The following is a 13706-nucleotide window of genomic DNA, read 5'->3' on the forward strand; positions in this document are numbered from 1 at the left end:
GTCACCATTGGTGCGTAGCAAAAGTTGGGGGTTACCGTTGAGAATTTCCCAAAAATAAACCCAACTACGATCAAACCACAAACACAATCACGACTATCATAGCATGCATTAAGAACAATGAATTTCACACATTATCAATCAAATTCAAGACCAAAGTTAAGAAACGATTATTCAACAATTAATCAATCAATTCACAGCAATATAAAGGAACAATGATTTCATTAAAAAATCAATCGATTCACAGCAATACAACGAACAATAACTTCAACAAATTAGGAACAATGATTTCAGCAAATCATCAATCAATTCACAGCAGTTTAAGGAACAATAACTTCAGCAAATTAAGAATCAATACAAAAATATCTGAGGAACAATAATCTCGGAAAATTATTAATCAATTCACAGCAATTTCAGGAACAGTAATCTCGGCAAATTATCAATCGATTCAAAGCAATTTAAGGAACAATAACATCCGCAAATTATGAATAAATTCACTACTATATGTACAATTAACACAGCAATATATTCTAGAAATCGAATTATATTTGTACAATTATATACAATCAATCAGAACGAATAAAACTACCGGTAAATCATCAGCAAACCTCCATTCTCAAAGGAACCTTTTCTCTCTCCTCAGTAATCAAACGAACAAGCTTTTTGAACGCAAAATGCAAGCAATTTGAGAAAACAATCCAACACAAAACCTCGTAAACGAAATCGAAAGCCGGATCATCAGGAAACGAAGAAGACGAAGACCAATCATCCCAATTAAAACCACCACCACCTCCTCCAAAACCGGAATTCCAGCCACTTCCGCCGCCAAAACCGCCGAAAAAACCGCCATCATCGCCGCCGAAGAATCCGCCGTCATCCTCGCCGTTGGAAGGGGGAGATCGGCGGCGAGTGCGACGGCGGCGCTTGAGGAGAGTACGGCGCGCAGAGGTGCAGGAAGCGGAGCGAGATCTGACGGGAGAAGGAGCAATGGCGTCAGTAGGGAAGATGACGGAGGAGGTGCGAAGGGAGTCGGTGATAAAGAGTTGGTGAGAAAGAGAAATTGTGTCCGCCATTGCTGAAAGTGAAACCTCCATTGAAGAGAGAGAAAGAGAGGAAGGTGAAGGTTTTTAGAAAGAGATTGGGGAATTAAGAGGGTGTTTTTATGTGATGGTTTATATGGTTTATATGATGAAACGACGATATTTTTATAGTTGCGTGTCGGGGTGTGACGAGAACTTTGACACGTCTTTAATTTCCTTACCAATTACCAATGGGGAAAAACGTGGGATTAAATTTTATATTTACGGTAGGAATTTTGGTAATTTTATACGGAGTAGTAGGGAAATGATTTTAGCACACCTCAAATTTATTTAGGCACATCTCTATGTGAGAAGAGTATAGAAAACTGTGCTCTTACATTAGGTGTACCAAAATCAATTTAGGATGTGCCAAAATCAATTTCCATAGGAAAACTTGTTTTCTAATTATCCAACCTTTTGTTGATTATTAAAAAATTATCCAATCTTTTTTGAAAAATATGGAGTAATAATAATAAATCTTATCTTTCCTTATTCTAGAAAAATTAAAGAATAATTAACATATCAAACTTTCCCGTCAGAAAAAATAAATAAATAAAAATAAAAATAAACCAAAAAAAATATATCAAACTTGAAGCATATTTCATTACACTCGTTTGACCTTATACTCTCTATATTTTTGTAAGTAAGAAGTTTTGATATATTAATTATTCTCCTAAAGTATCAAGATGATATTTTATAAAAAAAAATAAAAATAAATCATATTAGGAAGACCATATATCACCTCCGATATTTATTACTCGTAACGAAGGGTTATTATTTATGAGATATAAAATATATTCCTTTGTTGCGAGTAACAAGATCCAGTGTTAATATAATTTTTTGTATGTTATGATTTAAAAATGTCCAAAAACTATTTACTTTTTAATCAAAAAAATAAAATTATTATTTTTCATCAAAAAAGAAAACAATTCAAGTTCTCAAACATGAAAATTAAAGTTGTAAAATTGTCATTTCATTATTACAAATCTCATAATCTATATGTATATATACTTAACTAAATTCATCTTCTTCAACAATCCACTTCCCTCTTTATTTTGTTATGAACTTCATTCGTCACAATGGTCATGATAACAATAATGCAAATATTAATACTTCTTATTTCCCTCTTCTTCTTTTAAAAAGTATGAGATGACACTTATGAATAGGGATTGAACAATTATACCCCGCAAATATTTGGCTGATGTCGCGCTCGGCCATCGCTAGCTGAGGCTGCACCCAAACATCTACTAGAAAAAAAATGAACATTTACAGAAAACAAATGAACATTTGTTCAGAACATTGCATTAAATAAAAATGAACATTTATAATATAAGAGTAAAATAAAGAGACTATGAAATTGAAAAAAAAAATTATATGTGCATTTAATATTATATATCTGAACATTTTAGTTGTAAATAACAATAAACCTATGATGTTATTGTTTATTCATCAACATTTTTTTTAAGTTTCAAGTTAAATACATTGATTTGTTCAATTTTCTTGAATTGATATTATGTAATATAATTGAGCTAAATGATTTAATACCAATTAAATAAATCAACAATTTGTTTTTTAATAATGAACAAAATGCTAATGTCTAACATTATTAATGCTAATGTTTATTGTACATCCTTTATTATAAAAATGAACATTTTATACAACGGATAAACAAACACAAAAGTTGTACTTCGTATTAATTAAAAAAATTAAATGAACATTTATTTTTATAAGAATGAACATCATACAGCGTGAAAATGAACATTTACTTTATAAGAATGAACATTTGATTATTGAAAAATACATAATTATTGTAAATTAGGTTTAGTTAGAAAATATTCATTTTTTTTTTCAAAAAAAAAAAAAAAAAATATTCATTTTTATTACACTAAATATTCAATTTGGCAGTGACCTCAGCTAGTGTTGGCTAAGTTCGACCTCAGCCATTAACTACTGATTATACCCTCCTGCTTGGACCCTTTGTGGGCCCACGTTCATTAAATATAGGATTCACCAAAATGCCCTTAGTTGAACCCTAGATTAGGAATATTCCAGAATCATGCACAACATGCATCCCGAGAAACCCTAATTTGGCCCAGCAGCGCCTAATACATCCCACAATGGCTAGAAACCCTAATCCTAACCCTAATCAAGTTGGTTAATTCTCTCCTATAAATACGTATCTATACAGATTAGCCAAGTAATTAATTTTCTCCGCTCTCTTTCTCTCTCTATAAATTTTCTCTCTTTAAACACAGTTGACTACCTTGACTGTCGGAGGGGCTCTCTCGGAACACCGCTCAAGGCAATTGACTTTCTATCTCTTGCAGGACTCGGTTTGACCACTCCCCCACAATTCAGATCCCAGAATTCTTTTGCAAGATCACCTCCAAAATGTTTATTTACTTAATTGCCCCATTAATGTTAATTAGCTCTTTTTAAAACTCTCAAAAATAGTGTGCAGACATTAATACCCGTAAAAATAATTGTTTACATATTTTTCCCTTATTAATGCTACTAACAACTAAAGTTTTGATGTAAGGCCATACCGAAAGAGTTTCCCGAATATTACTAGTTATGACGTGCGCGATAGTCACCCTAGTTATAACAAAAGTTTCAACTACCTAACTAAGTATATAAGATCTGAGGTTTGATGACTTTAATCGAAAGTTGGAAAATTATTTAAATATGTATATTCAAACATAACATAAAGATTATTTGAGGACAAAAAGCGTATTTAAGCGGTCAAAACTAATAGGCAAATGATTTGATTATGCAAGTACGTAGTAGGGGTGAAAAAACCCAATCCGATGACCCGCAAGGTAGTATATCATTACTCCCTTCTAAAAGTTTGTTTAAATTAAGAGTTTTTAGATATCAAGAAATGAAGAATGACCAATTAATACCCTTCTTCCCCATCTCTCCTTTCCCATCCAATAATACAATCCTTGTCCATTCTTAGGCGTTTTCCACCTTTTTTCCTTCCCTTCTCCGATGGTCTCTCCATTGTGCCCTCCTGTTAGTCATTACCCCTCGTCCTCTACGTCTATCTCCCAACATCACAGCCGGTGAAGGTTAATCTGAGTCATTGTTATGAAATCATTAGTGTTTAAGATGGATGGAGGAGGTAAACTAGAACAGATGGTGTTGATGAGGTGTGAAGTGACTGGCTTATAAGTTCGTTTGAATTATGTTCAGAAATAATCATCAACAATTGAGATTCTTCTCTACAGCAATCAAAGCTTGAGATAAACGAGAAAATCATACAAGTTCAACTTATCGAACAACGAATAAATAAAACTATAATACTACTACATTACGTGCAGCTTCAACTTAAATCAAATCTAAATTATACTTCCAGATTAAAATCATACAAGTTAAACCCACATTTAAAGCAAAATTTGTACATGTTTTCGTAACAAAAAAAACGATTATTGGCACAAGCAAAAATTGAGGTTTATTAAAACTCTTCGATATCAATTTAGCTCTCTATATGTTAATAGAATATCAACTACAACAGAGATTAAAAAAACTACAAAATCAACGACTGCTGGTTACATTGACTGCAAAATCAACAACATTTTTCTGTTTGTGAATCTGCATAATCAACCCTAACACCACAGCAAAGTTTTTTCATTAAATATGCATATCAAACGGAGAAAATTCCGATAAGGAGACACTGTAGACAAGGACTGATTCATGATGATTGGTGGAGTTCCGAGTATAAGTTCTGAAATAAGATTAAAAAAAATGTGCATTAGTACTAGCAAAATTCCAAGGGTAAAACCAATAACAAAAAGAAAAGTAACGAGAAATTAGATAAAAAAAGGATAACTCTTTTTAATAAAGAAAAATTGTTCCAGAGACCATGCTATATACCAATAAGTTTTTTGTTTTTGGACAAAATATACCAAAAGTTACAAGTAAGATGAAGACCAAAAGAGACAAAGTCTTTAAAAAAAAACTGCAGTAAATAGATCTTAGAAGAAAAAGACTCAACAGTTAGCACTTGTTAAAACCATAGATAATTGGAGATCTAAGTTTCACTAGAAATCCATTGCTATTACAGAGCAACAAATAAGAATTATGAAGATAGTGGGTCTTATAAACAATGTCAGACAAAAGTCTAATAAATAGGTGAAAGTCAAAGTCAAAACCCAATGTCAAGAAAGTTCTTTATGAGGTACTAGTATAAGAGTCAAAACCATATATACTGTTACATCACAAAATAGACACAAAACCATCTTAACAAGAAAATAACAAAGTAACTAATCTGATACTCCGTAGTTAATATGTAGAAAATATGGGCAAATAAATGTCTGAAACCTCATGGTGTTTACAAAGCTCACATAATGGCAGAGAAAAAGAATACATACAGTGTGGTATGTAAATATAAGCTTTGACAAAACATTTGTCTTATCAAATTTATAATCAACAAATATAGCAAAAGTTTGTAAAAAGCGGATAAAGTTAAAAACGACGATCCATAGAAAACACTTCCATCAAAAGAAATAGGCAGCAAAGAGGTACATAACAAAAAGCAGCATAAAGAGACTCCCAAAATCAGTACAAAAAAATAGAACATCCCCTTGACACAGATTAGATCAAGGCATAATTCACGAGCAAACAAAATAAGAGGCAGGATAAATCCTATTTCAGAGTACAAGATGCTAATGGTAAGCTTATTAAACAAAAATAATCAAAAAGAAAACGCCACAAGCAGGTATATGAGGAAACATATATCAAAGAAAAGGCATGAACCAACAAAAGGACATATATAGAAGATGAAAGCTGAATTCCCTGGCGTCATGAGATGATAAGAACATCAGCAGTAGTAAGGAGCGCCGCCCAACTCTTCTAGAGAGACGTGAAATCGCTTTTCCCAAATTCCGCTGCGTCTGGATTCTGTGGAATAGCCAATGAAAATGGAAAAACCTAATCCGAGGATACCAGTAACTATAAAAGAGGGAAAAAATTCCCTATACTTCATAGCAAGGGAAAACCTTAATTTCCACAACAAAGTAAAAAAATTGGGGGGAACTTAGAATTTGAAGGATTCCGAAGAAAAGAGATACAGGGGGAAAAAAAAATCTTGAATGAAAAGGAGAAAATGAATTGATCCAGGGAAAAAGGAGGGAGAAGGGTACTGTGTTTAGGGGTCGATGAGTACCTCAACAGGGAGTACTTGTACTTGAAAATTTCGAGAAGAAATACTAGCTGCTTTAGCAGCTTTGAGAAAAGTAACAGCACCGGGACTTTCATACAGATAGAGCACGAATAACAGGAAGATTAACTGGAAGAAATGGCCAGTAGATGGAAGCCATAGAAGATTTTCTATGTGAGAGGTATGAGATCTAGTGTGGAAGGGGTCTAATGGATCTGGAGGTCGAAGTTTCCAGAGAGAATTATCTCACCTATTTCTCTCTACAGAGAAGGGGCACTCGTCATTACCTAACACAGCCATATTCCAGCTAAGGGGTGGCAAGAAACAGCAAGCCACCTTGTCACAAAAAAGAGCTACCGACAGCAGAAGTAGCAAGAAATTGAAGCCTATAATATTGAATATAGAAATAGATAACTATAAAGGATGAGAAGGTAGACCTAGGGAGAAGGCATGTGTCTCGATAAGGAAAACAAGGAAATGAATAACAGACCTAACACTAAGGCTAATTTTAGTTTACTGGATAACAATTGTAAGGGAAAAACACATAGTAACTTAGTTTCTCTATGTTTGGTTTCTAGCCAGAAAAGATAGGGGAAAGAATACAAGAAAAGAATGGAGGGGGATATGGATAGGAGAAAAGACCAAGAGAAGAAGCATGTAAAGAAATGGCAGATGCAAAAAGAATTTTTTCCACAATTGGGGGAACTATAATACACCCGTTAAACACCAAATAAAAACAATTTTTTCCGCAATTGGGGGGGGGGGGGGGGGGGGGGGGGGGCATAATCATTTTTTCTGCAAAATGTTATCCTCATTCCCTCATTGGAGGATTGAAAGAACCTACCTCCATTTCCAAGAGATGTATCCATTTTCCATTACAAAAAATTTCTACTTGACGTACCAAATTCTAATTTATTCTTTTTGAGTATGCAAATTGTACCCTGTTGCCCCACAGTATTTACAACTTTCTACTCACTCTTTCTAACTCCATCTATACATTATTTTCAATCGTCCATGACACGCAGTTCACAAAATGTTTTCTTTCTCAGAATTCACCCCACTAAAGAACTAAAAAAAAGCAATTCATCCACAATTCACCATAATCCACCACATATTCTCATTTTTACAAATTCTGATTATTAATTAAAAATACACTTATGACATTAAATTGTTAATAAATAATGATTAACACATTAAAACAATTTAAGGAGAGGAAAGAAAACAAATTGGGAGAAGTGTGTGAGATATCAAAAAATTATGATCTTTTAAAAATTGATTTGTATTTTTTTTTTTACAATAATGCTGTAGTAAATAACTTTTTTTAAAAAGTAGGCATGTAAAACTAGGATTGGTCCACATGCCATGCACGACATTTATCTTTTTCATTTATTTAGTTGTATTTTTGTTCTTAGGGTATATTTTGGTAAATGGATAGCCAAAATTAAATTTTTGGGACCAGTCCCACAAAAATCAAGGCAAAAACTATTAGTAGTACATGAGCTTGTAATAACATGACTAATTCCAGTTCATGAATGTTGTCCACCAATTGAACTTCATAAAATATTTTCATTAAAATATTTAAAAAATTCAGGAGTGGAAAACTGGTAATACCTTATTAAGAGATTGAACTTTAGGAACCAACAATGAGACAACAAAATTCAACATGCTCTATGCAAATTCATTCGCTTGGTCAGGGTAGTCATTTGCAAACAAAGGGACCAGAATATGTTGATTTAAGACCAAATAAACTTTTGAAGCTTTACAACAGGTGTTTGAAAATGTGAGCAGCTGATCACAACAAAAGCAAAAGCTATTGCAAGAACAATGTGTAGTAGAATCAAGATAAAACGACTTCAGTGATGAAGACACTATCCAGCATTCCAGCAGGCTTTGCTTTTGCATGCTGATGGAAAGAAGCACATAGCTAAAGAGCCTAAAGCCTAAAGCCTTTTGCTGCAAAACAGCAGCCTAACCTGCCTAATCCACCTGAGGAAGGGTCTGTAACAATAAAGAGACTACAGAAAACATTACCGAAACTAAAGATCCAAATGACAAAGTATTGAGGATGGCAAAGAGAATGGTCTTTCAAATGGGGCCTCACAACATGATATTTCTTCAGCTGAAAATGGGAAGGTTTATGTGAAAAAGAGACGAGAAATTTTTTTCATCTAATGACATTTGCGAAATGTGCAAATGGAGTACTGAATGGTTCTGTTACTCAAGCATAAACAGAGGAAACTCCTAAAAAGTCAAAGAATGCCAGAAAAGAATTGGAGGTTAAAGGTACAGAGATTAAAAAAACCCAAAATGAAGATGAGGAAGGTGAGAGAGGTACCAACAGTACTGCATAAGATGGTTTCGTTACTCAAGCAGTAACAGAGAAAACACATAAGAAGTCAAAGAAAGCCAGGAAAGAATTGGAGGTCAAAATGAAGCAGAGTAAGGTGAGAGGTAACACGAAAAGAAGGTTCTGAACAAACTTAAATATGTATCAGTACGCTTTCTTATTGAATACAAAAGCTTTCCTTAGTGGTTTGTGCTTAAATCACCCAAACAGATACCTTGATAATTATCATTATTGTTACTAAAATAAACAACTTTATCTGAAATATTATAATTCGCCTCGATGAGCAGATCTAGATTATAAACTATATGTGTTACTGCATTTTCATACAAAAGTACTCAAGATTTGTTGCGTTGATGCCAATACATGAAGGTGCATGTTCATATTGATTTACAATGTCATCTAATGTCTTTAACGCCAAAACTCCATACTAAGTTTCACCCCATCTGTTACATTCTTTGATAAACAGCTCTTAAAGAGTTAAGTAGACAATCTCAAGTAAAGTGGATGATCTCAAGGCTTGGTAATTGAAAAGTATTTAATGTACTGTCTATTTTAAAACCAAGTAATTTCAAAATAACTAGCCTCTTACACCAAATCAGCTCCAAAAACTTAAAACTTTGACGCAAATTAAAAATCAAGTTAAGCTCAAAATATTCACGTTTTTTTGTACCATACAATCATGACTCTTTGTAATAGGATGTATTGTTTTGAAGTAGAACCTTGCTCACAAAATTGTCGTACTACATATTCATCTCATTGCTTGGTGGTAACAATCCCATCTAAGAATCAAGCTCTATTATGGCATTTCTTTTTGACAATAAGAGACTTTGTAGATAAGAAAGAAAGTATATGACACAAGATTGAGTCATGCAAATTAATAGTGTAATCTATGTTTTTTCTAAGGGGATACTCATGCAATTCATGTTTTGAATTTTAATTTCAATAATTGATCAAAGCTTTGCCAAGGTGAAAAGATATAAATGTATAGAATGCTTACAATTGAATACTAAACACATTATGATGTTTCCGATACGAATCCTCTTGTAATAATGACCTGAATAATTTTGAGTGATAGACTTATAGTGTACGCAGTAAAAATACGTAAATATTTTGAGCTTAACTTGATATTTATTTTTTTTTTTAAAAAAAAAAAAAAAAAACAAAACAAAAAAAATTGATATTTAGTATTCTCTAAATAAAATTAAAAAAAAATTTAAAAACTTGATTTATAATTTGTGTCAAAGTTACAAGTTTTTAGAGCTGATTTGTCGTAAGAGGCTAGTGATTTTGAAATTACTAGGTGTTAAAATAAACGATACACCAGATACATTTCAATTAACAAGCCTTGAGATCATTAGTATTCTCTAAATAAAATTTAAAAAAAAATTTAAAACTTGATTTATAATTTGTGTCAAAGTTACAAGTTTTTAGAGCTGATTTGTCGTAAGAGGCTAGTGATTTTGAAATTACTAGGTGTTAAAATAGACGATACACCAGATACATTTCAATTAACAAGCCTTGAGATCATCACCTTACACGAGTAGATTCTAATGGTGATGAGTATATAAAGAGGTTGTTAGAGCAACTCCAATAAATTAGCTTGCCATACCACATAAGCTTTTAAGCTAGTTATCATTTGAGTTTTAACGGCTGGTTATTAGCTTACTACTTAAATGAACCATGCCTCCTTAATTTATGTTTTAAAATTTTGATTTGTTTTTTAGGTTAACAAAGTCAACTTTCTTGACCAACTAATTGCATTTTCTAGCTCAAATGGTTAAGCTTGTAGCTATAGATTATTTTATATTGCAAGCAAGTCCCTAACTACAACCACGAGAGTTGCTCTTATCATCCACGAGAGTTGCTCTTATCATCCAACTTTCAATAAACTTTATATCAAATAATGTGATGGTTGGGATGATACATCCTCACACAAGACATTAGAAGTACGTGACACTGCAAATCAATACAAACATGCACCTCATGTATTCGCATTAAAAATTTAAAATGAGTGCGGTAACACAATATAAAATCTTTATATTTCAGATTAAGTTTATGATATTAGTAACAATTATGACAATAATTAAGGTATTTGTTAATCCCTCAGTCCCTTAATACAAAGCCTCTTTTGGTTTTTGCGCGGGAATTAAGAAAGTTGTAAATTTTTTAAAACTAATGACTACAAATACATATATGCATGCGGGGTTAGCGACATATAGAGAGAAAGAAAAAGTAGGTGGGAATAATTGAAGAGTAAGAGAGAGAGTGTTGAAATTGATGTTAAAAGTAAAATAAAAAAAAAAGTAATGGAAAAAAAGATGACAACTCATTAAAAAGAGGGTAATAATGTCAAAAACTACAACCTCTAAATAGAAAGAGGCATTGTATTTTGGTTTACCCAAAAAGGAAATGAGGATTTGTATTAAGGGACGGAGGGAGTATCTTATAAAAAAGGTTTCCGGGGTATGTACTTTGCGGCTTATAGCTAAGGTAAGTTTATAATCCTTATAACAATTTTCCATACATATTGGCTTATTTTTTTGTGAATTTGACGGCAAAATGTTTATCACGATGCAACCTAATTATTATGAGAAAGAGCTACCAATCTTTAAGAACTTGAGTCACTATGAGGTCAAGGGGGATGCTTAAACTTACAAGCTACTAAAACTAGCTCCCAAGTCAACATCTTTGATAATTGAGCAAGTACGTACCTAGTATTTCTTTGTTTTTTTCCCATTGTAAAATATTTCAATTGGAAACTAATTGTGTAAAAAAAAAATTTGTGTTTGTTCAAAATATTATGCATTGATGACTCCTTTGATTCTGAAGTTGAAGGTGAATGAAGCTGATTTCCTCGGTGCATAAATCTGTGAGTGTCAGTATGCTTTCTTATTGAATAAAGATTTCTATATTCTGTATGGTTCATTACTGAAAAACAGGTGACGTGGTATTTTGGAGCAGTTACTTTAAACTTTTTTCATAGCCACCGTCATTAAAAATATAGTTATGGAGGTAAATAAAGAAAAATATCAGGCTAATAAAGCTTCAGTCCAACACTCTAGAGGTTTGTTAGCTATTCAAAACCAGACTTCAATAACCAATAATTCATCATAAAGAATACAAAAGGCTGAAGCACAAATCAGTCTTACAAAGTATGCAAATAACTAAAACAAACATGAAGCAGCAAAATAACAATAAACAATCTCAAGTACATAACAACAAGAAACAAAGCTAGATAGAATCCCATACCCCTCTCAAGGCACGGCAGTAATCTCCTTGTCCTCCACATCGGTGGCAGCCACACTAATCTCAGAAGAAAGGCCATTAGCAGCATCTTCGGTAGGAGGCTGAGCTTGCTCATCCTCAGGCAACGGCTCCTCAACATAATCATTCTCGAAAGCATCAGCAGGCACCTCATAAATCCTAACCTGGGGCTTCGAGGGATCCTTAACAAGCACATACTTGCCCTCATTCAGCTTCATACACAAATCAACGATACTCTTAACAATTCCCCACATATTAGCCATGTTCAAATTAATCTGAGCCGCGAAATCCCTAGGCTTATATCCAACAACACCGAGAATCACATGGTTAAAATGATCCCTGGGGTGAACCCTAGAAACATACCCCAACTTCATCAAATCAGCACCACCCAAAAGCGCCTGAGCAGTCCACTTAGCCATCTTGTTAGAATTGTTCTTCAATTCAGTAGCCAAAACAGCACCTCTTTGAGTCTCCAATTTCTGCCTCCAATCAACCCCAGAATACTTAGGATCAAATTCATTCAAAGCATTAAGTGTCAAAAACTGCCTTTGATTATTACTCTCAAGCACACTCTGTAGCTCACACCTAGCAACCAAATACATATCATTATCAAGCTTCCACCTTCTATACCTATACCCAGCAGAAGCCACTTCTTCTCCCTCATTCGCAAACGGGTTCGGCTCCTCAAAGCTCACCTTCTTCCCCTCTTTAACCAAAACCTGCTGAGAGAAATTCTGGTTAATGTAAGCAGCCTCAACACTCAAAGAATGAGCAGAATTTATATCATCTTTCGACTCCGGTAACGGTTCCTGCGAAGTCTCACGAACAGACAACAAATCCAACTGAGACCCATCTCTCTTATCAAAGAACAGCTTATTCCCAACCCTCTGAACCACAATATCCCAACTGTAAACACTCCTCGGCGAGCACATAAGCGTTGACAATATCGCATCAGTAGCGAAAACAGTAGCCTTATCCTCATTAGCCAACCTCCTAATCACAGGATCATCAGTAGTCGTAACCTTGAAGAAGTTCCGATTCTTAAACCTCTCCAACCTACGCTCATTCTTCGGAGTAAGGCGGTCATATGTTCTATCATAAGACTCCAGCGCCCCGCAAAACAGAAGATCCTCAGGCTCAGGAACAGAGAAGGACAACTTGGAGAAAGTCGAGAAAGGAATCTGCTCAAGCATATTCCACTCAGGCTGAATTTCAACCGATGACTTAAACACCGCGGCTTCACGCCGTTGATGCTGTCCACCCCCAATACGATGGTTGTTATGGTAAAGCCGATCACGGCGAGCACGCTCCTTCTCCGCCTCACGTTTACGAGCTTCGACTTCCTCGTCTCGGCGTTGAGGGAGATGGCGAGATGGGTTGTTGTGGTGGTGATGGAAGCGCCACTTAGGGCCGAATTTAGGGCGAGGTGGGGGTTTGCCATCAACAAGGCGGAAGGAGGAGTCTTCATCGGCGGCGAGTGTGGCGGCGAAGGAATCATCGCCGGTGAAATCGAAGACGGAGTCGTTGGCGTTGTTGCGACGGTTGGAGGGGTTGTTGAGGTTGCGAGTCCAATCGGCAATTCGGCCGAGTTTGTCGGAGCGAGAAAAAGGGGCGAAGGGGACGTTGCTGGGGACGGTGGTGGTAGATGGAGTTGTGGTGGTAGTGGTGGTTTCTGGTGGACCCCAGCCATCTGGGTTGAAGGGGACGAAGCCGACTTCGAAAGACACCATTGTTGTGTTGTGTTTGTTGTAGGGAAGAAGATGGAGAGGGAGAGAGTGGAGATGAGGAAGTACAAAAAGAGGAGAGAGAAAAACCCTAGTATTGTTTATCAACAATGGAAGATGGAAGTCTTAAGCGA

At 34.8% G+C, this 13706-nt stretch overlaps 2 protein-coding genes across 2 annotated transcripts; both read right to left on the minus strand.

Moving 5' to 3' along the window:
• Nucleotides 1–596: 596 nt before the first annotated feature.
• On the minus strand, nucleotides 597–1070 carry LOC145607040 (glycine-rich protein). The gene has a single exon (XM_081662824.1). It carries the CDS (start codon nucleotides 1068–1070, stop codon nucleotides 597–599), a length of 474 nt encoding a protein of 157 aa, XP_081518950.1.
• A 3365-nt stretch (nucleotides 1071–4435) lies between these two features.
• Nucleotides 4436–13706, minus strand: LOC145608306 (eukaryotic translation initiation factor 3 subunit D-like). The gene is made up of 2 exons (XM_081663922.1): nucleotides 11834–13706; nucleotides 4436–4803 (listed from the first exon to the last, which is right to left on the minus strand). Exon 1 carries the CDS (start codon nucleotides 13576–13578, stop codon nucleotides 11839–11841), a length of 1740 nt encoding a protein of 579 aa, XP_081520048.1. The 5' UTR covers nucleotides 13579–13706; the 3' UTR covers nucleotides 4436–4803; nucleotides 11834–11838.

This window comes from Chenopodium album, chromosome 23, assembly GCF_948465745.1.
Source record: "Chenopodium album chromosome 23, dcCheAlbu1.1, whole genome shotgun sequence".
Taxonomy (NCBI): Eukaryota; Viridiplantae; Streptophyta; class Magnoliopsida; order Caryophyllales; family Amaranthaceae; genus Chenopodium; species Chenopodium album.

Coding starts and splice junctions, on each gene's coding strand:
- LOC145607040 (XM_081662824.1), bottom strand. CDS start 1,070: ATGGCGGACACAATTTCTCTTTCTCACCAACTCTTTATCACCGACTCC.
- LOC145608306 (XM_081663922.1), bottom strand. CDS start 13,578: ATGGTGTCTTTCGAAGTCGGCTTCGTCCCCTTCAACCCAGATGGCTGG.